At 36.9% G+C, this 27,658-nt stretch overlaps 1 protein-coding gene across 39 annotated transcripts in view; it reads right to left on the bottom strand.

The window, feature by feature from the left end:
• Positions 1 to 27,658, bottom strand: part of DLG2 (discs large MAGUK scaffold protein 2) — a 993,421-nt gene that overhangs the window by 205,495 nt on the left and 760,268 nt on the right. For 35 of the 39 annotated variants that reach the window (XM_074535042.1, XM_074535043.1, XM_074535044.1 and 32 more), the window contains 2 exons: positions 14,002 to 14,070; positions 3,626 to 3,782 (listed from right to left, as the gene is read on the bottom strand). In XM_074535042.1, coding sequence (XP_074391143.1) covers positions 3,626 to 3,782; positions 14,002 to 14,070 — 226 coding nt within the window. The remainder of the gene's footprint in view (positions 1 to 3,625; positions 3,783 to 14,001; positions 14,071 to 27,658) is intronic. The other 4 variants (XM_074535045.1, XM_074535054.1, XM_074535056.1 and 1 more) reach the window with 1 other exon arrangement.

Here is a 27,658-nt window from a genome sequence, read left to right as displayed (position 1 = left end):
CATTGAGAATATGAGTCTTTTTTCTGAGGTATTTTGCAAGCATTTCCAATTAACTGAAAAGAGGAAAAACCTGTTATCCCCTTTTTTCCTTAAGCTTCAGCCAAAGGCAGATCGCTGCCATTACTGATCCTGGGCCGCCACCTGGTGGCATTTGGGAAAAATAAATTCAAATTTCACTTGTCTATGGGGCCAAGGCTGCAGCACTGTCCTTCCCAGCGCTCCCGGAGGGCTGTAGGGTCGGATCCCTCCCTCTCACATCCCGACAGTCAGGCAGAAGGAGTGGCAGAGATTATGGGATTTGTCCAAGCCTTGCAGGCTGACTCTGGGACGATGTACACACCCCCAGTGCGTCTCTCCAAGGCAATACCTGTAAAGGCAAAGCCTTGCTGGGTCTCACTAGTGGATTTGCCATCTGTTTTAGGTGTTTTTGTAGGTACATTCCCAAAGGTGAGAATACACAGCTCTCAACCAGTCAACGTTGCCATATTCACAACATAGGCATGAATTTGGAGAGAGCGGGTGATCCTCACTGTCCTGGGAGCCTGAAGCTTAGGAAAATGCTAAAGCAGCCTGCCTATGGTCACACAGAAGGACACCAGCTAAATTGATTAAACTGAATGAATTGAATCACAGAACCATCTGGGTTGGAAATAGTCACCTTTAAAGGTCATCAAGTCCCATGCCCCTGCAATGGGCAGGGACAACAAGAAAGGAGTAGCATTCTGAAAGATAATAAATATTAGAGGGATTGGCCAAAAATCAGGTCACATCACATTGTAAAGGTGGCAAAATATCACAATAGAAGAACTCTTGTGGCTTCACTGTAATTTTGCAATACCAATCTCATAAGAAATTAAATTCAGATCTCTAAATCACTTACTATGATTCCTGTCTGTAAGAAATTTAACCAAGCTTCATCTGATTAGAAATAGCAGCTTTGAGGGGACTATTTGTTCCTGCTAATCAGATTTGTCATGTTTTGAGAAACAAATGGGAAAAGTATTTCTGTAGGGAAATAGTTGTTTCTGAGGGATGAGACAAGAAAGAACAAACATAGAGAAACAGACATTTTTTCTGCAGTTCTTATAAAACTAAGGTGTCTGGGACCCTTCACTAGAAAATGGTACAAGATTAATGAGCCCTGTGATGAAACTGTTTTTTTCCTGAATATGGCAAAATGGATCCATAATAGCTATTTGTGATTAAATAAATAACAAGGGCCTGACTGGGTGATTGCCTGGGGATATGGACACAGTCTAATTTAGTAATAATTTCCATCCCTCTCTGCTCAATGAACAAATAAACAACTCTTGCATGACAAGTAAATGCTGATGCAACACTAGTAACGTTAATTAGAACCTTATGGAAAATGCCACTACAAAACAGAAAAAATAGAGTTAAAAATTTTACTGTGGCTGCAACATACAGTTGTCAATATATCCTGCTTAAAAATAAAAGAAAATGGACTTTTAAATTTGTATTTGAACTTCTGGATTTTTGAATACAATGTACTGTGAAAGGCTTTGATCTCATTAGTCTCTGTTAGTCAGACCTATTTTGCTGCATCTACCCCAAAAAAAGTAAATTGCATAATTGTCCTGAAGAAACTTCTGTTTCTATTCTTTGGGTTTCTTGTCTGTGCTCTTCCTGACACAGGCCTTTTACTTCCTTATCTCTTCATAAGGATAACTTTATAAGAATCTACTTGGATTTCCTTGCAATTCCCTAGAAACGTTCTACTTGGACAGCTCTTTAAGGTACTGTTGGGAGGAAAGGGTTAAAAGCAGTGCAGACGAGGATGTGAGATTCCAAGAGACCTTGCAGGTGGGAATGCTGAGGCTGAGGCCTGGAGAATATCAGTGTGGGAATATACCCCTTAGATTATGCTCACTGCTGTCTGTCCTCTATCTATTTTGAAAAACAGAATTTCTGTTTAGAGATAACGTAGGTGTCTGAGGGACTTGGAGGCACTCTCAGGGACATGCCTGAGCTCCCTGCTTTGGGAGAGAGAAGATCAGAGCTCAGAGATCACAAAAGGCACAGAGATCACAGCATGGTGGTAAGCTGCATGGGCCCTCAATGAGTGGGTGCAAAGAGCAGCCCTGCCAGCCCTCAGGGTGGGCTGAGCCTGATGGCTCCTGCGCTCCCACTCCTGTGTCTGCCCAGGTGGTGCTTTGGGATCCTCTGGTTAGTGAGGTAATGAGATAAATTTATTCATTGCATTTCAGATGTAGTCTTGTGGTGTTCTGCCTGCCTGCCTGCCTGTGGGGACTCCCAACAGGACCCAAACACCCTTTACTTGCTCTTGCTCATTTTTTCTTACACTTTTGAGGAACAAGTCTAGATAAAATACACTGTTGTGATCCTCACGATGTCAGGTTACTGCCTCCCTTTGGTGATAACTTATCCAGATTTTCTATATATAATAAAACACCTCCAGCCACCTCTTTACAACTTTTTACAAAACTTTGAAAGGCGTAAGGCAAATTCACTCTTTGTAGAATAGGCCAAGAAAATCCAACGCAATGTAGGAAAACCATATCCAGCTTTCTTATGAATTTAAACATTGACCAGGAAAGTGTTGAATGAACACATTACAAACCATCCAGGCTGAAGCCATCTTCCATCCTAAACTCTAACTAAATAACAGCCAGGGATGCAGGATTCACAGGGAAAGAAAGCACAACAGTGGGAAGCAGCGTGATATCGCAGCCTAGTGAATCCACCATTTATCTGGGATAAATAATTCCTGCATTTCAGCTCTTTGCCTTAAGGCTGTTGTTGTGTTTCACATGAAACAGTCACATCTGCATCAATTTGGAACAGTTTCGTATTTTTTTTTCTCCTGTAAGGAATGTGAATAATGTCAATGGATATTTAACTACATTTTCAAGGCTTTCATTGTTATTCAAATTTCTTTATATTCAGATTATTTCAGTCAGATGTTCAATTACTTGACAGAGCCTAAAATACAAATGTTCTGGCTTTAAAATGTGTGATATCAATATATTCATGAATGAAAAATTAAAAATATGTTTTTGAGTCTAAGTATGCAAAATATAACCTCAGGCTAAAAAGCATTTAATCCAATAAAACTTGGAAAGAATTTCAGAGGGATCATCAAATTCATCAGAGGCAGAGAGATCATGAACATAACCTAATTCCTCTCCTTCTTGAAGTAAGCTATTTGCTAAGCACTTGAGTACACACTAGATGGCAGCCTGAGCATAGATTATTTCATCCTACTGCTTTTTCTCCTCCAAGAAAAGGTGAAATTGAGAAATATCCTTGGACTCAGGTGTGTGTTTTGTGAAAATTGGAACTGGATGATGGGCCAAAACATGGGATGCTTAGGTCTGCAATGTTCTTAGTTCCTTCCTGAGGTGTCACTGTAGTGTAGGTAGCATTAAGTAGAGAAAAGCCTCATTCCCAGCTAAATGCAAGTAACAGCAGTAACAAATGCTCTAAAACCCAAATGCAAAATAACCAAAATATTCAGGAATAAACTGTTTGCAGCTCAAATTTTACAACATGGAAACGAGAAAAATTTCTTTGTGTGCCCCTTGCAGCACAGCCAAAGAACAAGATGCAGGAGCTGGTGAGGCCAGCCCAAGAGAACACTTACAGACAAGATCTGATCTCCTCGCTGCAGCTCTCCGCTGAGATCCGCTGGCCCACCTGCGAGGATGAAAGACACGAAAATGCCTTCCCCGTCTTCACCTCCCACAATGTTGAAACCAAGTCCTGTGGAGCCCTTGTGCAGGATGATTTTTCGAGGCTCTCTGTACAGAAACAAAATCATAATGTTTAGGCACTCTTACTGCATATGCATTTTTCATAGCATCGTAAGCATACTATATTTTGCCTAAGACACAATGGCCTGCTATCGTCTAAAGAAACCACATAACAGATGACCAAGCTGTTAACAGGTGAACAGTAAGGTAGGAATCAACCAGCATTAATTTTTTTCCCTCATGGTTGAATTGAAACATCTCTATTAATTTCACCCCATTGGAGTCATCTTCACTATGTTAAGTGACAAATTTATTAAAAGGAAAAACACTGATGTAGATAATAATCTAATTTATAGCAATGTTACATATCCAGATATCCAATCTTTATATAGAACTTTTTTATTTTAAATTCTAGTCTTGCTTTTGCAACAAATGAACAAAGAAAAAACTTACAACTCCAAGAAAAGCAATGGCAGCTGTGATCCTGACAGATTTGGAGCAAATAACATTTACATGATCAAGCTAATTCAGCAGAATCTCATTAAAAACTTTGGTTTGACACTATCAGGATCTTGCATTTTTAAGTCACATTGCAGCTTTATCACTGAACCAGCCCAAGGGGTACCTGCTTTTTCCATGCTTTTTAAAAACTATTAATTATGATAGAAATCAATAAATAATAAAAGGTATATCTCACACGGCTCTTTTCATCTGTAAATTGAAAATATGACCCAAAGGATGTAAACATAACATGCAATTTACTGATGGGAATACTTATTTCCAGAAATAGATAACTTTACTAAGCAATCAAGGTAGCATCCTTGAGAGAGGGTCCCAAATATTTTTGTTCCCAGTCTCTACATACGAGGCCTCAGAGCTGGCTCTCCCTCGGATACACAAGCACACACAACCACATATACATACACACACTCCATGTTTATTTGTACTTACCCCATTTCAAATCCCACTAAAATTTAATTTTCAGAAAAAGCCTAAATGCTGTTCAATTATGATGTATAAATTTTAAGTCTAGCCCTGCAAGTCTTCCAAACATACATATAGGTATCTGTGACTCCTCCCAGAGAAATAAGATGCTCTACTCATTCTTTAAGTTTACAAAAAAAAGCTGCCAGCAACAAAATCACACATTCTACAGAATGCTTCTTGTTGAAAAGATTCAATATTTCCTCCATATTATAGCACCATTCTGCATCACACAAATGGATCTTTCATTTTCGTTTTTATTTTAAAGAACAGAGAAAAAAGGAAGAGAAGTGATTAAATTGAGCAATGCCTTATTTGATACAAGTTTAATCTTATGGACACATGGAGACTTTATCTTGACATGATACTTCTGAAATCACAGGCAGCTGTTAATCTTTGCCCAGTGCTAAAATTCAAGTGGTATCCCCAGCTTGATTATGATGTTAAAGTAACATCTCAGTTTTCTGAAACAGAAATTTCATATATTTGAAAGAGAAGACTAAAGCAACGTATTAGTCCTACTCCATATGGTCCTTCATCCCTTGACATTCATAATGTTGTAAAGTCAGAAAACAGTTAAAAATACAGCTGTGAGCAAAAGATATATTGTATTGAATTTGTGTATTTTTGAAGTATTTTTAAGAATCAGAAAGTAAAGGTAGAGGGGTATTTTTGCATCACTGCTGTTGATTTGCCTTGTAGCAACTCCTTTAACACCTTGCTAAATATGTGCAGAGTAGACATAATGCAATCGAGAATCTAAGAAGTCTAAACAGGTATTTAATTAGAAGTGTGGCCTGGGGGTTGGAGCAGAACTAGGACAGTGAGCTGAAAGCATGATTTCTCTTCTCCGCTTAGTCCATGCACTGCTGAGCGTTCTTGGCAATTCATTTGTTCTCCCAGCTTCAGTTTCCTCATCCACAAAATGATACAGTGACACTTGTCATCTTCAAGCCCTACTCATCAGAAATACTTTGCAAGAGTTGAGCAGCTGCCATTTATTATTTACCAGAATATTGAGGAAAAAGAGGCAGCAAAGTCAAACCAATATATTTGCATGCTCTGCTGGTGAGAAATCAGAAGAGATTTTGTTCAAAATAAAAATGAGTACTTTCACATATGACAGGCAGCTTGGATCAAATTAGTTGAAAGGCAGGGCCATGGACAAAACTAGGTCAATACAACTGGGTATCTACTGAATAGTAAGCTGTGCAGCTCAACAAAATGTTGGCCCAGTTATTAATCCCTGTCTCTGATCAAGTCAGCAGATTTATGCCTAAAGTGCTGCCAGTGCTGTTTTATAATGTTGGCCTTTTGACAGCAAAATTCACATTCTGCTCTTGGATGATTATGTTCAGAGGAAGTTCAGACAATAAGGGGAAAATGTCAGAAGCTGTGATTAGAATGCAGTGGGTTTCTGCCCCTGCTCTTTCACCTAATCAGATCATTTTGATCATGACTCAGATTTGGCTGAATAGAGGCTGACCATCCTTAGCATGTCTTTGTTTTTCTTTCATATCTGAGTACCCTGCAGAATCTGAAATGTGGACTCAAGAACACCTAAGTGCTGTTGTCATTATAAAAATAACCTTTAGCCCTTACTGTACTACAAAAGCTATAGGAAGTAGAATGTACATGCCAATTCACCTTAACATAATAAATATGTTTTAAAAATGTGCATTTGCATAGTATACTTAGAATGACAATGAAGAAAAGGCCTAATGATGGTAAAAATGTTCATATAAAATTTATGAAGTAGGACAAGTATTTATTAAGGAAACCAACTACAATACTAGCCATTGCCCAAGTGATCTTTTAAAAGTGATGCACCAGTCAGTTACCTGCCAATGCTTTATCAAGACTCACTGAAATGTCTAAGCTGAAGATGAGGATGTTACATATTTAATCACCTGGTATAAAAGTTACAGTCAACCCTTGATGATATTTAAGGGGGTCTAAGAACAGCTGTTTCAATTTTTCTTGAATATGTGGGAAACAACAATAGGAAAAATTCCTTTGCCTCTGTGAAAAATCATTATTAATGTAGTTCCAGTACACATGAGAGAACTCAAGGCAAAAAGCAGATAAATGCTGTAAAGGAGGTGATGGGATCAAACACTTAAAGATGACATAATGATGGGAGAGTTGGGAACTGAAAGAAAAGTAACTCAAACGTGCATGATGCTTGCTTGTAGTTAATGCACTCAGAATGTCTAGCTGCCTGCAGAAAACAGCAACTAAGGCAGAACTTATTTTAAGATGGGGGTGGTTGGGCACTGAACAGGCTTCCCAGGGAAGTGGTCACAGCACCAAGCCTGACAGAGCTCAAGGAGCATTTGGGCAACGATCTCAGGCACATGGTGTGACTCTTGGGGATGTCCTCTGCAGGACCAGGAGCTGGATTCACTGATCCTTCTGGGTCCCTTCCAGCTCAGCTTGTTCTGTGAAGATGTTTCATTTGGATACAATAGATGGCACTCTATAGCCACCCTGGAAAAGGGAGCAGTCTGACATACAGTGTTTCTGAAATTCATGTTTCAGCCTCCAGCTTTAACTATTTATCCCATTTACAATTTCTTCTGTGATAAATACAGCTGAAGGTAACTTTGTAGGTGCTAACGAAGCATACTAGCACTTTAATTTGGTGTGTGCATGTTTTATACCCTCCTGCAGCTCTGTACCACATACAAACAGAGCAGAGCAGCAGGGGAAATCAAGCAGAAATTAGAAAGGAGTGTGAGATGAAAACATTCCTGGACTGACAGAAGGCAGCAGAAGGGAGGGAAAAAAAAGAGAAGGGAAAAAAGGAAAGAAAAAAGGAAAGAAGAGAGAAATCAGAATAAAGGGAAGCAGTGCCTCTGTAAAGGAGATCAGGGAAGGAAATAAAAAGGTAGGGAAAGAAGAAAGGAAGATTTACATGAATAGATCCAGGAGTAAAGAAGCAAATAAAGTGCTGCAATCCACACAAATTTACAGGCTGAGAAATCAATGGCACAATCAATTTGGATGGACTTGGTTACTTGCTTTGGGGAATGCATCAGATCAGATTCTGTAAATCACATTATAAACTGCAGGCCTGATGTAAGAGCAAAGGATTACTAAATTAATATTTGAAAACAATGAGTAATAACAAAATGTCAACACCTAAGAAAATGTCTTCTGTCATAAAAATGCAGTGACCAAAACCAAATCATAGTGCAGCATTTCTCTCCTTAGCAGGTTTGTTTGGTTTATGCATGTTTAATTTGATCACTACCTTAAAAACAGCAAGTGCTTTTTATTTACTACATTTGTACTGAATATTTGGTTTGATCAGTTTACTTTTAACAAACAGAAAATGACAAGAGAAAAAATGTGACTATTACTATCATTCTTCTATAGAGTGGAATCCATAGTAATTATAGATCTAATTTAAGAGATTAAAACTGGACTGATAAATGATGGGGAAGTGCTTTCTAAAAACAAGTAATTCTTATAATAATTAAATGAAAGAAAATCCATTATTAAATTGATTTTTTGTGCTGCTGGCAACATTAAAGAAAAGAGTCAGTTTTAGTATTCATCTCAATTGACACGGCTCTGTCTTTCTGTTTCTTTTGTACCATCTATAAAATTGGAGTGCTGACACGTTTTGTGCTTTTTGAAATACCTACAGAAATTTTAAGCAACACTGGGTGCTTTCAAACATCAGACCCTACGGATTTCTTCAGTTTTATACAATCGATGAGGTGTCTCAAATCTGCAGAGGCTTTAGAAATATGGCTTTGATCTTGATTTGGCTGCAGTTTTTTTGTTGTTATGGCTTCTAAAATCTTTTTTCTTTTTGTTGTTATTGTTGGTTTTTTGCCTTTCCTCCTTCCCCCAAACTGCCATTTTCTTCACAAAGATGTTAAAAGCATACATAAAGTCTTTGTTGCTTTGGTGTTATAGTAACAGATCATAGAACGCCTAGAAGAATATTTATCTTATTGTTTGCTTTAGGGTAGCATCAATATACAAGTCAGGGCCCACAACCTTTATACTCTTACATAGTGCAAGAAAACCCATCCCAGCTATTTGAATGAGCAAACAGCAGGAGGTGAAGTTGAAGTTGTATTATTTGGGTGAAGTCACATTAGTATATCAAGGAGAAGAGCACACAGGGGATAGGACAACAGGAAATGGCTTTAAACTGAAACAGGGTGGATTTAGATTAAATACTAACAGGACTATATCTACTGTGAGGCTGGGGAGGCACTGGCACAGGCTGCCCAGAGAAGCTGTGGATACCCAGCCCCTGCAAGTGTTCAAGGCCAGGCTGAATGGGCATTTGAGCAACCTGGTCTAGTGGAAGATGGGGTGGGGTTTGAACCTGATGATCTTTAAAGTCCCTTCCATCCCAAGCCATTCTGTGATTCTCTGAAAGAACCCACACCAAATCTAAGGCAGCAAGGCCCCTTCTCCTAAGCAGTATAAATATGTTTGGCTTCTAACAATCCACAGTGTGAGCACTGAGTTACACTAGATTCATTTGGCAAATCAAGCCATTTCATTTTCACAAAAATAATTCCAGTTTTCCTCTCACGCTTCAAAAAATTCTGATAAATACCTGTGTATTTATTTTTGGCAACCAAAGGACACTCATACTGGAAGAACCTAAAAAAAACGGTGATTCAAACAGATTGTTCATTCTTCACAGCATTGAACACAAGAAGATTGGAGGGACAGAGTATGTGCCAATGTCTGATGGTTTAAAATCTGATTACTCAAACAAGAGATGATATGAAATTCTAAGTGGTTGAAGGCCTGAAATATTCACATGCACCTATGTAAAAGGCTTTGAGTTTTGGTGGAACCAAGCTTTCTTTGTATAGATTTTCTTTCCTACTTCTACAACTCTTGTTTCACACAAATGAAAAATCTGTGAATTTGATGTGAAACATCTCCACCCTTTGCTTTTCGTCCCTGGCCCTCCCTCTCATGTGCCTTTATTGCAGTGACCAAAGCACCAGGACCTGGCAGTGGTAGGGGGCTACAGACCTTCCTTTCTCAGTTCCCAGTCCTTCCTCACCTCGTGGCACCTGCACACACCAGAGTTACACCTGGCCCTGTGAGGTCTCATCCCTGAGAGTGGCTTTAATCAGTGTCATCCTACTTTCAATTATTGTTGAAAATAACAAAAAATAAGGAAGCCTTCCCCTTATCTGCTGCTTTCATATTGACCATCACAGTCCAGAGGGGTAACTTTGCCTGCATAAACTGAAACAATGCTTTGGCCTTCTAACTGATTAGTGACTTACTTCATTTCACCAAATATTGGTATACTAACAACTAAGCACTCAGCCTTTAGTAAGATGTACATTCATCAGATTACATAGTAAAATATCATTTTGCCTGTGATATTTAGGGTAACTAAAGTTATCTTATCTGCTTGAAAAAAGTATTTTGTTGATTTATTTGACTATGGATTCCTTGAATTTCTCGTTCATTGATCATGTAAAAGCAATGGTTTGTTCTAACTTTAATAATGACTACAGTTTTAATGCATTTATTATGCAAACATCATGCCTAAATTGCCACTAATTTTCCCTTAATACAAGGGAACCTACTGGGGGCCAGGCTTCAACCTGACTGATGCATGTGTGATTGCACTGGGTTATATTTTGCAAGAGATTTTGTTCTGTAGGAAGACCTCTGGACTCTAGCAATCTTTCATTTTATCTTCTGTAGAGAAATTAAAGCCTGCACACCAGGACAAGTTTTCTGCTTGCAGATAGCAAGATGGAATTGGCATACAGGAATAATCTTTTTGATTTTAAAAACTGGACTGCATTTTTACCATGACACCTTGACATTTACTTCAAATGCACAGTAGTCTGCCTCCTGGGTTTGAGAAATCTCATTGATTTTTAGAGAGATAATGTAGGACAGCCAATATAGCTATCCTTCAGCTCTATAACGGATATGATTATTCCTGTCTGATAGTTCATTTATCCTTTGTCTCACATAATCACTTATCTATCTTCCCTGTTCCAGGAGGTATATTATTTACATGCTAATAAACAAAATAAATACTGAAAACTGAATCTCTGCACCATCTTATATACCCAGCACAGACAACTCCATACTAGAAAGGTTTGCTTTGCATCTTGCTTTTAAAAACTACTGGTTCCATACTGAAACCACTGTTGTAAAAACTATTACTTACAGCATTCAATAGCTCTATTCACCATGAATGCTCCAGCTTTACAGTTTGTAAACAAAGCTAGATGAGATGGAATTGGTGAGAGGCAACAGAATTGCATTACCAAGAGACAGGAAGTATTCAAATGCTCAGAGAACACCTAAAAATAGCAGTGCCTCTAAGACATGTCTGGAAATATCAATACACAGGCTGCTAGGAGCAAGCATCTCAAATTACTTTATAGAAGACACTTCTGAAACTAAAACCATTCTGTAATATCTGTCCTGTTCAGAATAAAAATTCTTATCCTTAGTCATGGTTCAAATGCTGTTTATTTATGTAGAAATATTTTAAAATGTATTTCAGATGCTCAGACACATTGCAAAGTCAAAAAGACTTGATCAAATAAGTAGAAATCCCAGTTTCTAAGAGTTGGCTGGTAGCATACAAAATTCATTTTAGTGTGGATGCCAAAAGGAGAGAGAATAGCTGTCAAACATCACTAACATTAAAGCTTTGTGTGCTAGTATGGCCGGATTTCAAAAAACACAAGGGCTGTTTTCAACCAATATTTTGGATAGTCACAGCTAAGATTGTTCATTAAAATCACTTCAAAAAACTCAAAATAACAATATTTTCAAATTAAAACATTACAGTTTTCTTGGTTTTTAAACCATGAAAATAAAACATTAGGGAAGTTGCTAATGAAGACCTCCAAGACCTCTGAAGTTCATGCCTTTATATACAGAATAAATCTGTATACCTCATGTACAGTTATTGCACTGTGAAGAATATATGGCTTGAATATATTGGGAAAAAAATCTTTAAAGATGTCTTTATTTTTCCCACCTGGTCATTCATATTGTTGCTGGACACGAAGTCCACAAAAGCCCTCTCTACTAAAAAATTAAATGGTTTTATGTGTTCATCTATCACCTCGTTGAAAAAAGCTATTCAAATTCTTTAAAAATCTATTCTGGCCAGCTCTATTATAATATATTTCAACAGGGTGGAAAGGACTAAATGCCAGCAAATGCAATTCTCTCTGTATTTCTTTAACCCTCCTAGATTTAATTTTTCATTCATAGGACCCAATAATTATGTCACTTCAGTGACTCCACAGTCAGTCAGAGAGAGCCAGCATGCAGGGTACAAATGTCAGCGTGTGACAGGAATGCCTTGCAGGTAAAGCAGCTGTTTAAAACGTGCATCCCAAAACCAATTTAGTGATTCTCCTAAATACAGGATCCTTCTGATAGGAACACAGTTCCCAAAAGAGAAAAATAACTTTGTTTTGACCTCAAATTCTATTAGCTGTAAACATAGCAGCATGGACTCCACAAAAACATTAGAATAAATCGAGCTGTAACATAATGAAATATTTAGGGCTGAGCTGATTACTCATCTCTGCTCAGCAGTGGAATAGGCTAACAGTCCCACTTTCCTATGTGAAATGAAATATGATGCAGTGTAAGTTGATTGGTAATAATTACAAGCTGATCTTCTACCTCCTGAGCAACAGGAGACCTGTGGCATCAATTGCAGATCTTCTGTTCTGTAATGAGTAACACACAATATATGCAAGTTGTCTGTGTGGCCAGTACAGATTCTGCAATTTATCTAAAAATTCATTTAGAAGGACTGATTTCCATATTTAAGTAAGAGTTTAAAGCTACAGGATGATTCCTGAATTGGTCCAGTACACCAAGTCAGAGACATCATAAGAGAATTTCCTTCCTTATGTCTCAACTGAGCAAATTAATTTTTTCTCCCCCTCCCCCTCCTTTTTACCACCCAAATTTTCTTGAAGCTCAGTTTTATTTCAAACATCAATTTATTCATGAGATGATTTGAAGAAGAGTCAGGGGAATTTATTATGACTCTCTCTTTGGATTAGAGAGATGAAGAAAAGAAATTTTAAAGGAGGGTGTTTAAGCACTGAGACTGCTAGTCCAGGACCTGAGCAATCTCAGGTTTTTGATAGTCACAGCTTCACTGGACAAGACCCTGAGCAACCTGATCTACCTTAAAATTGGTCCTGTTTTAAGCATTATGGCTGGATGACAATTAAGGCTTTATTTATAGAACTATCTTCCAGATGACAGCCCTTGAGCCACATGCACTTTTCCTGCATAATTCCATTATTCAATCTAATTTTCAATGACTAATTACCATAGCTGTTTCACATATTTTAAATCATCATATTTTAAAATCATAGATCTAGGTAAGAAATTAAAAATTTGGACTTTTGAGAAAACTACTTCAGACTTCACTTAGGACAGGATTATTTTACACAGTGACCAATTTATTTTCTGACTGCGCCACAGCAAATTGTAACAGAAACTAAAAGACAACAAGATGACATCTTTCCTCTGTGGAAACTTTATAGTCTCACTTTTATCACAAGAAAGAAAAGCTTTGAAATATGAACTGAGGGCAGCCAATGATAGGTTATTATCCATGCCTACAGAGTTCCACATCTCTATGGGAGGGAATAAAAAAATAATTGACATTTTTTTAGACTATGCCAGTCAATGCAAACAAAATCTGTGGTCTTTTGTTAAATATAAGCCTTTCTAATACTGTAAAGATGCAAGAATATTATCTGTAGTTGTGCATTATTTGAACTTTACACTATTGTCTTAGTTAAAATTGAGGCAGCTATGCACCCAGAGCTGTGTTCTTCAGTTAACACACTCATGTACACAGATATTCACCAGCACAGGGCTAATATTTTCTATCAGTACTTCGTCATCCTTAGTTTTGAACACTGATTTGTCAAAGAGAACTCATGCATACATTAAGAAAACAGAGTAAGACTTCACTGGGCTTTTCCATGATACGTGGGAAGATTTTACAGCTAACACAAGTAAATATTAATACTAGTCAAGTGAGATGAATTGAAGAAATGCATCCAATATATCTCCATGACAGATACTCTCATCGCCATGAAAACCAAACCTTCCAGTGTAAGTACCAAGAAAGGATCAGCACTAATTTGAAAGCTCATTGCTTCATCTCACAGACTTAAACACCACATCTAATGAGGAGCCCTGTGTGTGTGGGTAGCTCAGGGGTACCTGACACCTCTAGAGCAGCTTCAACAGAGAATCATCTTACCCTTCCACAGAAATGGTCCGCTGCAAGCTCACTGTGGGGGGACGCGTTGCAGTGCTGTGCTGGGAATGACTGGACGGCCAAGGAAGAATAAAGAAAAGCATTTGTTAAAGAAATAGAAGTTGCTCTTGCTCTTATTGTCTCTAGCAGTTTAGCTAATGCCAAAATAAATGCAACAATCAGATTGTTTTACATGTGTCTAAAACATTTTGACCTCAGTGGTGCTCATCTGTTCAAAAAGGGCTTAACTGTACAATTTCTCTTGTTTAAATTCAGCTTTCATTTCTCATTAACAGCAGAAAATGAAGATAACTCCCCCTTATCTTTCCCACTCATTTTTTAAATACATATAGATTCACACACAGAGTTTAGTAATTTAAAATCACTTAAATGCTAATTATTCTAGTAAATATACTAAACATTCAATGCAAATTTAATTTTAGAGCAAAAGGTAAAACAGCAAGTGATACTGTAATCAATTTAATTCTCAGTGTTTCTCAGTAAAAGAGGACATGCATTCCTTAGAGTTGCACCTTGATGTAACTTGAGCACTAGCTCTGTCAGATTTTAAGCAGCTTGAGTCTTTCCACATGGATTTTTATTAATCTAGGACACAACATTTGGGAAAAAAAAACATGGTATTTTTTTCTGTAGCAAACCACAGACTTTCTGAAAAAAACCTTTTTGATTGATTCTGATTTTTGAGGTCTAATGGCTTCCCATATGTTATACTGACATGACTAAGAAACCTGACTAACAATTATTCTGTCAAAAATACACAGTATGTGCTAATTTCAGTATTATACTATGGTAGAATAGTATTGTAAATACAAATGGATAAAACAGAGCATCAGTCATAGGCAGTTTTTTGATAATACATTGTACTCCTTACCCAAGACATCCTGTTTAAATAAGATATTAAAAAATAGAAGAATCTGGGTGTATTTTCTGATTAGTTTAAATGACTACAGCACATAGTGAGGCCCAGTATTAATAATGCAAAGTGCACAATAAAAAGAAACCTTTATGTCAGTTTTATATCACTAATTCTAATAACTGAAGACTTTGTCTTGCTTTGAAGCTTTGCATATATCTCAAGCTGCTTGTTCAGAAGCAACACATCTTCTTTTCAATAAAAGCACTTCATTTGACATTAGTGAGCAACACATCTCTTTTACATGAATTTCATCCTGTAACACAGTCAATGCTGTCTGATAGAAAAGATCCTTTTTGTTTTGTTTTGTTTTTTTTTTTTTTTTTTTTTTTTTACAGCCCATGGAGTTGTGCTGCCTGTCACTGGACAAACAAGTCCTGCTGCTTCCTGGTATCTTCCCTTGTGACAAGTGTGCTCTTGTTTTATGTTGGTAAAGTATTCATCCCTATTGAGAAGGTTTCAGAAGGTTTGTGGAAAAGTATATTCCCCTTGTAAGAAGAGCTGCAGAGCTTCTTATCTGTTTTATAGCAAACTTAGGAATTATAAGTTTGTGGGATCATGGTACGAACAAAACAGCTGAGTGGGACAAACATTGCAGAATATTATATGAATATTGGTTAAAATTTCACATTTGGTTTGTATGTACAAGGAACTTTACACGCCACTCCTGCCAAGTGAGGGGCTCATCTATCTGCAATATTCCAACCATTAGAAACGTTTTCCATTCCTAGGGATTTATGACACAGTATTCAAATGAGCCCTCACCTTCTTTCATGAAAATAGTTCAGAACTGGTGATAAGAAAACTCATTTTATTTTAAATAATTATAAAAATCAAGTTTGATGCTCAGTAGAAACTTGTGCCTTCTAAGGTATCATTGTGAATATAATGACACCTTAAAGTCTAAAATGCAATTTAATCATTGCTTGACACAAGTTGCTATTGGAGACAGAATAATAGTCTGATTTGATTCCTGGCTTATTGAAAAGAAAGTCTCCTGGTGAATTCTATCAGACTGATGGAACCAGCAGAAAGAAGCTGATTTTATCACATGCTTAATACACTTGTGCACTTGCCATGTATTTTGCAGCACAGAAGAAATAAAGCTTTCTGCTACCAACACTTTCTGTGATGAATGCCTAAACATATCCCTATTGAGATTTGTAAGCAGCAGTTTTAAACTGACAGATCAAAATGTTCAGAGTTCGACAATTAGGTTTATAAAAATGCTACCATTTCACTAACATTATACAGAATTAACCTCCTACTAATTTTAATAATATAAAGTAACAATATTTAAATATACAGCCCAGTACTATAGCCACACAAGATGGATTTTCCCTGAAGAAAAGAATTTTACATCCTGTAAAAGACCAATTTTAACTTAAATCCATTTTATTTTAGTTCATTGAGACAAGGGGGATATACTGTTCTTGTAAGACAATTCATAAGAGCGAAGGAACAAAGACTGAGATTGTAAATTAATAATAAGGTGCAAAACTGGGAGCAAAGAATCCAACTTCTCTTTTTAATGGGTTTAAATTGCTTTTTGTTTTAAACTCATTTCTGAGGCAAGGTGAACTATTTCATGGCTTCATTAAGTAATAAAAATAGAGTAGCCTGGTGTTCACCTATTTTTAAAAATGTTTATTATGCAAATAATCATATCAGTAAATATTACATAAACAAAAAGGTGAGTAGCCAGTCTGCTTAGCTTTAATTCTGTTCTGGGCCAAGAAAGCTCTGAAGGCACTTTTGCTGTGTGGGTGATGCTGAAACTGGAGGCAGCATCATAAACCCTTCTTTCCCCACAGGGGTCAGATGAACCACTGCCTTCCCAAATGACAATTTCACTGATACACAATACACCAGTGAAACACCTATCTGAGATAAAACAATCATGTTAGGGCAATATTTATTGTGTTTTAAACTTCTCTAATGCAAAAATATGGACAAACCATCATTAAGGGATCAGGCTGCATGACGTTCAAATCAATTAATCCTAAAGCCTGCCTACTGCATTGACAGTAGAAGAAATAAGGTTGTTACAATCCAAAATCTCTCCTTTTCTCTTTTTTTTTTAGATAAAACCTAGACACATTGTCTTTACAAAGAGAGCACTTGAAAAAATCATTAGCTTTCCTCTCTCAACCTTCAACCTCTATCAACAAAGAACAGCTGTCCTCTACTTGTTACAGCCCTGATTTAGGAACTCTTTTGTTTTCATGTATCTTTATTTTGACAAGTCAAAACTGACAGCATTGAAGTTATTTGCTTCCTAAATCAATTGAACTGCAACTTCTCATAAAGATGCAGCAAAGCAGCCACGGCACAGGCTGGGTAGAGACTAGTCTGAATAATGGCTCTGGAGCAGCCATTCTTCAGCTCCCAATTCTGAAACTGCCACACAGAAGAAAAATACACAAACTCCATTTGTCTATCAATATGTTCTCTGCCAGAAAAAAAGAAATCCAAAACAAACAACAAAACCAAACCCAAAACTAGAGCCCTGAGTTATTCTTTGTCATTCACAATACTAAAAAAAAGAGTGATAAATGCAATATTAAAAAATTCCACTGGAGACCAGTGAAGGGAATGCTCTGTTAGTTTTTATGATGTATTCTCAGCATGTAGTTTCTTATGTCAAGGATTGAAGGTAGCACTGCAGTAGTTTAGAAAGCTTCTAAGCTTTTGATTTGATGGATGTAAGAGTTTAGGAAGGCAACATGCTTTAATTCCATTAATGTGGAGTTTTAATTCAGCTCAGTGAAGTGAAACCAGCTTTTCCTGATGCTGCCAACAGCTAAACTCCTAACTTAAATGAGTTTTTGCACTCCCGTGGGATTAATTAGAAGACCAGAGATTGCTTTTTTTTGGCATTAATTTAATCTCAGCTCCAAACGGTTTGATGATATCCAGTACTGACAGTTACTGACCCATATTAGAAATGTCAAACTAACCAGTCTCCCATCAGAGGCAAATAGGAAACTTCAGGGAATAGGACATTCAACCCTGCTACATCCAGATCACCCTCAGGTAACAAAGCCAGACATGAGATGTAGAGCTGTTTTCATGCACAGGCACATGCAGTGAGGATTTTAGCAACGTAACTCAATTTTTAAAATGGCATCTGTACATCTATTGTACAAATAGCATTGCTAGGCCATTGCTACTCATTGGAAAACAGAAAAGGAACAAAATGAAGGATTAGGCTGTCACCCTGCCTACAAATATGTAGAATAAGCCCACACCACATCCCCGTTCAGGTTCTCTGAGGTTACTTCACTTGCACAACTAAAGCAAAAAAGGCTGCTAACTCATTCCTTCCTCCCTGCCACCCTTCCCTAAACAGTGCTCACAAATAAGTGGTTAGCCACATTCTGTGACTTGAGTATGTGAGTTACTGCAGCCCTAAACTAGCATCATTTAGCAATAAGGAAGAATGCAAGGTGGAGCTGTGACTCAGAGGAATGCTTCAGCTCCTGGAACAGAGCTAATTATCCACCTTTGTAAGTGGTGTGTAAGTCAGGTACCTGATCTTCAAAGTGGTGAAAGCAGCCACTGACTTCAAATCTACTTCCTTATGGCTGAGGTAATTGCAGGAGATAATGATTACCTTTAAAATATAAAAATCTTACTTTTTTGAGAGGATTTGTTATTTCAGCTTAAGATACAAGATTATTTAAGAGTATTTAAAACAGCAGAACTGGTTTAGAATGATGTGGGGGGAACTGAAAGTAATTAGAAATGCTGTTTAAAGGAGTAGAGTGGAGAGGACATATTTTCAAAGAGTCCCACATGTAGAGTAAACACAGACTTAAAGTATTGTGAAGAACTCAGCATTGAGTAAATTAGGGATAGTGAATGAAAACTGTCAGAGAAAACCTAATCCAATTTTAAGTGATTGTGTTCCTTGTTCATATCTTCATATTTTGGACAGACTTTTGGGTTTTTAGAAATGGGGTGCCTAATTCTCCACAGAATTCCAAGATATTCTATTACTGTTAAAAAAGTAAGCTTAAGTCTTCCTATCAGCCTCAGTTATACTACTACTGTTGTTATTCTTCCTGTCATTATTATTAATGATACTGTAATGATTATGAGAAATTATAAAGCTCCTCCTGGGAGCTGAAGTCCTCCCTGATGAAGTTAGTTTGAAAATTATACCAGCTGAGGACTGAGCTTTACACGGCAAAATACTTAGAAGTGAAAAAACATAGGAGAAAAAAGGGATAACGGCAGAAGAACAAAAATCCAACACTCTGAGTTACTTAAGCAGTATTGGATGGAAATGATCCATGAACATAACACCTGATTTTGTCTCTAATTACAGCTGTGGAAGAGGAGATAGTGCTATTTTAATGAATTTAAACAGGGAACATTTGTTCAGAACCTGCAGGAAACTTGCTGAGGCACTCCGTCCGCATGGCCTCCCAGTTACCTACAGCTCCTGGTACCTGGTACCACACCCAACACAGTTTGCAGCTCCTCATGGAGTCAGTTCCTCAGCTGTCCCCCTCCTTCCTACTCTTTGGCATGATGCTTATGCACTCCCAGATCACTAATGATTTCTGCCATTCACTCAAGTGTTGTAGCTCATTTCCTGTTACTGTCACTCCTAGCTCTCCCCAGCACTAGGGCTTTTAAAGCTGCAGACACAAATTGCAATGAACTCACACAACCCCCACTCACTGTCACCCCATACTGCTCAGGGAAAGCAGGTACAGAAAGCAGGAGTGAAGCTGAGTCCAGAAGGAAGAGAAAGGTTGGGGGAAGGTGTTTTAAGGTTTGGTTTTGTTTCTCACTACCCTACTCTGATTGAATTGAATTACTTTCACTGCATTGAGCCTGCTTTGCCAGTGATGGTGATTGATCTCTCCCTAGAAAGCAAGAATTCACACATACATATATTCTTTCACAGGGAGCATGTAGCACAGTTCCCATCAGTAGCTGATCTGTGGCAGCTGCAACACCCAGCACTCACCATAAACCCCACTTCTGATGGATTTCTAGAGCTGTGCATTGCTTTATAATGAAACACATTACTGCACTCAAACCTTATTAGATCTCCAGGCAAGTAAGAACTAAAGTGTGTGCACCAAACTTCCTCTGCAGTTTAAGCAAATGTCAAAGGGCATTAGGAAGGACTTGAAAAATGGGTCCACATTTAAGGAACTTTGGCAAAACTTTGATGGAAATCAAGGTCAGCATTTTTAGGAAAATTCATATAGATATAATAGGAAGAATCATATAAGATTTGCGATCCAAAAATACCAAATGGCACATCAGACATGTAATACAGAGTACCATTGTGGGGGGAAGGCAGAAGAGGAAGAAAGAAATCATAGGGTAAGTTTTCCAGTAAGAAAACCACTTCTACTGTCTAAAGGAAAAGCTCCATTCTATAGTCTGTGAAAACATAATAAATTTCGAAATATTGTAAACTAATAAATTATTCCCAAAAGTGCTAACAGGCAGCTAGCCCTGAGTCTCAGAAAGTGTTAAGACCAGAATTTTTAGATTACTTGTTTAATTACTGTCAACAAAACTGAAGGAAATCCATTTTTGTCAAAATGAAATTTTGTGGGAGATATTTACTCAATAAGAGTATAAGAAAACAAATGGTTAAGCAGATACTTGAAAAATCTGGAAAACCTCACATTTTCATGTACTTTTCTACCACAGTCCACAGAAGTTCATCTAAAGTTAGGAATTCCACTTAAAAGACCATTGAGATCTCCCTCCAAGAATCAGAGACTCTTAATTCCAATCCAGGATCCAAAAAAGGGAGTATAGTGCTCTGTCAGAGCAATTTTGTCCTTAACAAAAATGAACCTTTTTTACACTTAAGATGACACTTGAAAAACACAGGACTTTTGTACTACATCGCTTGTTTTTTAAAGGGTAGGGAAATCACAGATAAATAAGCCTAATGACAGATTTAAAATAACATCTACCCACTAAACTAATTTGCAAAGTTTCTATCCTTCTCAATCCAATGAAAAACAAGCACATAAAATTCTTCTTATGCTGGAGTCATTGCACTAAATTTTACTAATTTAAGATAAATTATATGGAAATTAAAGTGATTTAAAACAGCAATTAAATACTGTCATGAGGGGACATACCATGCCATTATTAAACATTTCTATATGTTATGAGATTCTGTATCATTATATAATAAAAAAATGCTACAGAAACTTAAGTTTAATATTGTATAAGACTAAGCTAATGTTATCTGTGCTTAATAACCTTCATGTGTGCATTGCAGTGAATTACAGAGGAGTACATTCAGCTTCCGCAGACATGTCTCATTAAAACAAATAGGACTACCACAACAGAAAGAGTATCAACTTACAATTTAAAATTTAGCAGAAAAACACATTCCATATTGCAGTTACTCCTGATACTGTGTTTACTGCACCTGTGTGATGCCTTCTGATAATGTTATCCCTTCTATCTGGATACACATTATCTCTCTGCAAGCTAGGAATATGGGTTGAATATGTATTTTTTAAAGAGAGCAGAGGTGAGGAGAATGCAATCCTACATAAGCAGCTATTTAGTCTCTCTTCCTCTGTCATTCAAAGCAGCCCAGCATGCAGGTGTGCATGTGCAGCTATACCAAGCACAAACCCAACAATCCTACAGAAATACACAAAGAGAAAAAAAGCAAATGCAGAAATAACACAATGCACATAAACAACATTCCAACAGGATAAAGACAAACAGCAGGGAATGGCAATTTGACAATGCAGAAGTATAAAGGCTGCATTGTCAAAATGAAAGGTGAATAGTGAAGCAATTCAACACTTTAAGCTCTTCTGCTTCTAATCTAATCTATGTTAGATTAGACTGACTTTTGAATCTTTTTAATCAATAGAAGTTGGACTTAGCATTTCATGGGAATCCTTGAGAGCCTTCTACCATGGGGTCTAACAATGAAGTATACACTAGAACTAGACATGAAAAAAAAAATTAAAACTGTATTAATTTTTCTCCTTCTGGGGTTAGTCTCAGTGGAAGCATGAGGCATAAGCATCTCCCAGAGAAGATGACTGTAATATTACCTAACCACATTAGTAATTAATTTTGCCTGGCTTTGATTATAGGCCCTAGACTGGATTAGATGAATGATGCTATATTATTTATTTATATGTTCCATTATGTCAATCCATATATTCATAAACTGACATATAAACTGCCATTTATTTAAAGATGGTTATTAAATTCAATCTTTGAAGAGATATTTAGCTAATTAGGAGAGAATTGTGAAAGGAATTTATGAAGAATTTGACTCTATGCCTGTGGTAGTCATTAAGGTGAACTGTTTAGCTAAAAACTTAATAGATAAATAATTTGAGTAAAACATTGGAAAATGGTTTTAAAAGGTTTCCAAAATTCGCAAGCACGTATACGTGACAGAGCTGATACACAGTCAATTTGTGATTCTTCTGGTGACTAATTTAACATCACTAAGATAAAATAGTCCATGTCCTGAACAAAAGCCTAAGTTCCCATTGCTAAACTTTACAAGTATTTCTTATAGTTTAGGGATCATTCTTTATAATACAATCTTCTCATCAGTGAGCCAGCAAACCTAGGGCTCTTGGGTTATTTCAAGGTTACTTTAGTATAAAGACACTGCCATGTTTCTTCTATGTTCATGTCTCATTTCTTAAACAGAGTTTCATCTAGAAGTAAGTCTTTGCTGCTACCAACTCATTATTTCCCTCTGCATGTACTGTTGTATTTTGGTTTGCACGTTTTGGCCAGAACCAGTTGCACTGGCTCCACTGAGACTGGAAATACTGCTGCTAAAGAGAAAACATCTGAGTAACAGACAGGGATGCACAAGGAAACACGAATCAATCAATACAAATGGTCACAGTTGGATTTATACCAACAAGTCATCTAACCTTAACTAGCACTAAATCAGAATACCATTGTTTTTTAGCACTGTACAAAGAACTAGCCACGATGTAGGTATTTTGGAACATGAGTATCTTTTATCTATATTTATCCTATGCACATGAACTGAACTATCACTGCAGCATTTTGCTTCAGCTCTCCCAGTGTTATTTTTGAAGAGAAAGCAGTTCTGCTGAAAACCTATGAGTATCTAAAATCAATGAACACTTCACATATAAAATATGGATTATTTAGATGATAGAAAAAATTTTATGGAGGATAAGCCCATGCACTGGATAGTCATCCATATTTTGAAATTTTGGATTCACAAAATTGACAAGAAGTTCCATGGCAATAGGTTCTTGTGTTCACAATTCCTTTGATAACACTACTTTATTTCAAGTTACACCTCTCTTCCAACATACCAGGGAATTCTACTATTATAGAAAATGCCTGTTCAAATAATAATTTTTTTCACCCAGTGGAATTCTCCAAATACATTTTGGTAAATGCACACCAAGAAAACCAGTGAAGGTTCTGTTACTCATGACTTCTGGATACAAACATGAAAATTTCTGTACCTAAGTTAAGTGGAACAGTTTAATTCCTGTTTTATTCTTCTGGGTCAAAGACAGGCCTAGATACATTCTACACCTTTGAAGCATCTAAACTTGTATTTTATTATTAAACCTATCATAACAATGTAACTGCAGAATCCTTTTATATACAAACCAGAGATTGCTTCCCATCAGTCCCAACTATACATGTCGAAGCAGAATGTGTCAATTAATTCTGGAAAAGAGTAATTATTTCAATTTATGTATTTCACTGATGGCAACCCAGACCTGTTTCTTACAGTAAATGTTACGATATGCACATCTCCAATTGAGAACAGAGGTAAAACTGTCAGCATTTTAAAAAAGAAAGTGCAATGTAATTTTTCTCACATCACACGTCATCTTATTCTCTATGCAAAGACTGGTCTAAGCCTGAAAAGATGAAATTCTAATGTAATTTTAGATAAATGTATAAGGACCTCTTTTAATTCATTTTTCTTTTCTTGTTAGCAATATAAATGGTCTTCACAATGCTACCAAATTCCTAGACATTGGTTAATCAGTCTATGAATCAACATTCCCAAGTCAAATGGTAGCTTTCACCTTTTTGCACTGATTGATTTTATAACTCAAATGAAGATCTGTCAGTTTTTCAAAAAGATAATTACACCGATTTACATTCATACATACACTACTAAAATTTAACCTTGTACATGGTACTCTTGATTTGTATTATCTGTTTGTTCCTTTTGGCAAGTGAATCTGAAACTTCCTAGCCTCACAGAGATTTCTGTTAGGACCTTAGTACAGCTGTTAGTTTCTCCATTTGCCATCTACTTGTCTCTAAGAAAACAGAGACAGATGACATATCCAGACTCTCACAGTGATTGGAACAATATTAAGGTGGACAAAATTAAAGCTGTGTGAAAGCTGAAGAAATCTTATAATTTCCCGAGCTGCATCAATGTTGCATTTCTGTAAACTGAAACTAATCAAAATGACTTCTTTCATTTTAAAGTGGTAATGCAAGAATAGTAGAACTGGAAAATTTAAACATGAAAGAAATTAAAGAAACCCAGTGTGAAAATATCACAGCATATTCTATTTTAGTGAAGAGCATATTTAGTTTTATAAAAATTCCCCTTCTTATTATAGTAGTGATTACTTAGAACAACAACTTTATATTGCAGCATTGTGTTTAAAGTTTACTGATAAACAACAGTCCATGCTGCTTTATTTTACCATTCCAATCATTTGCCATGTGATGCTATTATTTAAGAAGGATACACAGTAGTATATTTAAACAAATGAAGGTTTTTTGAGAAATAGCTGTTGTGATGCTACAAAAAATGATGTCATGAGGTGTGGCACTCAGCCAACATGAAAACTGCTTACAGAATTGTGCTGCCATGTTATTCTTGGTTTAACTCTAACACAGTCATGTAATTCTCCTGTGTTTGCTGAGATATAATTTGGTTTTGGTATTGTAATGAACTTCCTTTGCAGACACCTGCTGCCTAATCCCACTTTTGTCAAAACATAAAACTCTAGTCTTTCAATTAATTCAAATCACTAAGGTACTGTACAAGGAAAAAAAAAGAAAAGAAAAGTAAGGAAAAATAATCAGTTGAACATGATTCCTGTATTGTTATCATTGTCAGAAAGGTTTGAATCTTTGGCATTTTGTTCCAAAGAACAATGCGAGTACCCTAGCTGAAAGACCTGTTCTTGTAATCCATGGCATACCAATGTAAATGCTAATTGTTGAGTGATGATTACAAGAAATATCTGGGAAACCAGGCAAAATTCATTAGGAAAAATGGACTCAAATTTCCATAATGAGTAAAGTTCCTCTCTTTCCATATTTCCCTTTCTAAATCCTGTGGATATACCAACCAGGAGAAGTTTCATTTGAGGCTCAGTATTCTAGGCAGCACCTATGATTTAAAAGACACACATGAATTCATCCCCTTCTTCAGACATCTTTGTAACACAAGAATTCTTATACACTTTGACTGAAGGATAATAAATGAAATGAGTGTAAAGGTTCGATTGGAAAATTGAACAACCTTCACTCATAGTGCTGAATCTGAAATGTCAAAATTGAATTCTCTTCTGCATGGTGCATTGACAGCATTAGGTGAGTTTGTATCCTAACCAAACCTGTATGACATCTGCTTCCAACACAGCCCTGCTCTTACCACAGATACTACACAAGTCCTCCTACCTGCAACTCTTAGTCACTGTACCTCGAATAGGCTCAGGGCTCTGATTATAGTTTATGCAGCCTCCATCAGATCAGTAGCTGAGCTGCCTACACGTTGCTGACTGTGCCCAAGTCAGCCATTAATCAGTGTGGGCACTCACTGGCAGCAGGTTACTCTGCTCCATCAGCTCACCCTCCTGGGCTGGAACCAGCTGGGGACCTTGTGCTGCACTGGGCTGCAAAGGGCACTGCCAGGGAGCAGTAGCAAGAGCTATTTGGCTTCCCTGCTGTGTACCCCACCCATGTGGGCTTCAGTGCAGCTCAGGTGCACATCCTAGTGTTCTTTCATTCTACACTATGATAGCTTCATGTTGCTATTTAGGAAAGCCTGATTGCAGATACAGTCATTGCTATTTAGAACCCAGCTGCTGGAGTTGTATTCTTTTCCCTTCTTCCCACTTCATAAGTGTAGTGATTTCAACATAATGAAAGCAAGAATTATGATGATCCTCAAAAGATAAAGCAAAAAACTCCAATTATCTGTGAAATGATGCATTTTCTGCATGGAATATGGAAATACTCTGGAAAAAGACATTGTCCTTGCATCTCCCTGGGGACTGTAAAGTTTCCCTTCCTGTATTTCCTTAACAATATTGAAATTTTAATTTTGAAAGTCAAACTAAAAGTTCCTCTTCCCTTTGTCAGCTAAAAAATGTATTTTAATATCTTGTCACTTTCACTGACCTTGCTTTTGCTGCAGTAACAGTAGTAGTTTTATACACTATAAGCATTATTTAAAAAATCAGATAAAGTAGTTGCTTCTGGTGCTGCTCTTTAAAAATGAAATAAACACCTTTTAAAGAATTAATTCTTTTAAATCCTAAAACATTAGCAAATTCTACATACAAATTTACAATGACAACTTGGCTAAATTTAGGTTCAACCCAGAAATGCCAGTTGCATAAGTAGACCTTTACAAAATTCAAGGATGTTTAGAGCTCGTAACTCTTTCTGCATACCTAATGCACATTTTTTTTTCTTTTTTTTTTTTTCTTGGCAGAACAAAAAGAAAACCTTTTCCCAATGACTTCATAGTGATACAGCAGCTTATAATCACTCTGGCTTATGCTGAACTCCCATGTCAATGTCTCCTACTATTGCAAATTGGCACTGAATATCTCTGCATGTGTGCATATGGTTTATCAAGGGCAGTTTCTTTCCTGGCCTTTTCAGTGTTTCCTACCAAAACTCAAGCTCAGGATTTCACATTTCCCCTAGACTTGTGTGTAATAAATAAGTATCCATCTCTCTCCTTCCCGTTTCCTCTGTTCCCTGCCCCCTGCCCACCCCTTATTACTTCTCAAATTAATACTCTTAAGAAAATATATTGAAGTACAGTAAATGTACAACTTACACTGTCAAAAATTTTAACTCTGAATCTCCCCTCTTCTCTTTTTCAGTTTCAAAACAAGGTTTCAGTATTTTCAAATTTTGGTTCAGGTCTCAAGGTCCTCCACAGTCAGCAGTAAGAAAAGGACCCCCTCTTTTGGAGATATTAAAAATCAATAAATTCAGAACAGCTTTCACTTCTTGTGTTGGTTTCTTAAAATTACATTTGGGCAAAATTTTGGATGCAAATATGGAGACAGTAGTGGTAGGTGAGTTCTACAACGTCAGAGCTACACAGTAGGTATCTGAACAGCCCCAGTAATGAACCAATGTTCTTTAAACATTTCTGTCTTTCTGCATAGCACGACTTTGTCATTTCCTACACACACACACTTTCAGAATTTTGAACTAACATGAAAAAATTATGGTGTGAATTTGTCTAAGAAACTAATGAGTTGGAAGAGAAACTGACTGAAAATAGTCACAATCCTAGGGTGCTGGGATAACATAAATTATCCTTCGAACTCTGAATGCATATTCTGAGCTGAAATGGAATCGACAACAGTAATTTTTAAGATTTGAAGTCATATTTAGATCTCACTTTAGGTTATATCATTAGAAGAAAACAAAATTTTAAAAAAGAAAAAAAAAAAAAAAAAACCA

The sequence above is a fragment of the Zonotrichia albicollis genome, chromosome 2 (genome assembly GCF_047830755.1).
Source record: "Zonotrichia albicollis isolate bZonAlb1 chromosome 2, bZonAlb1.hap1, whole genome shotgun sequence".
NCBI lineage: Eukaryota > Metazoa > Chordata > Aves > Passeriformes > Passerellidae > Zonotrichia > Zonotrichia albicollis.
This window is presented reverse-complemented; position numbering and strand designations above follow the sequence as displayed.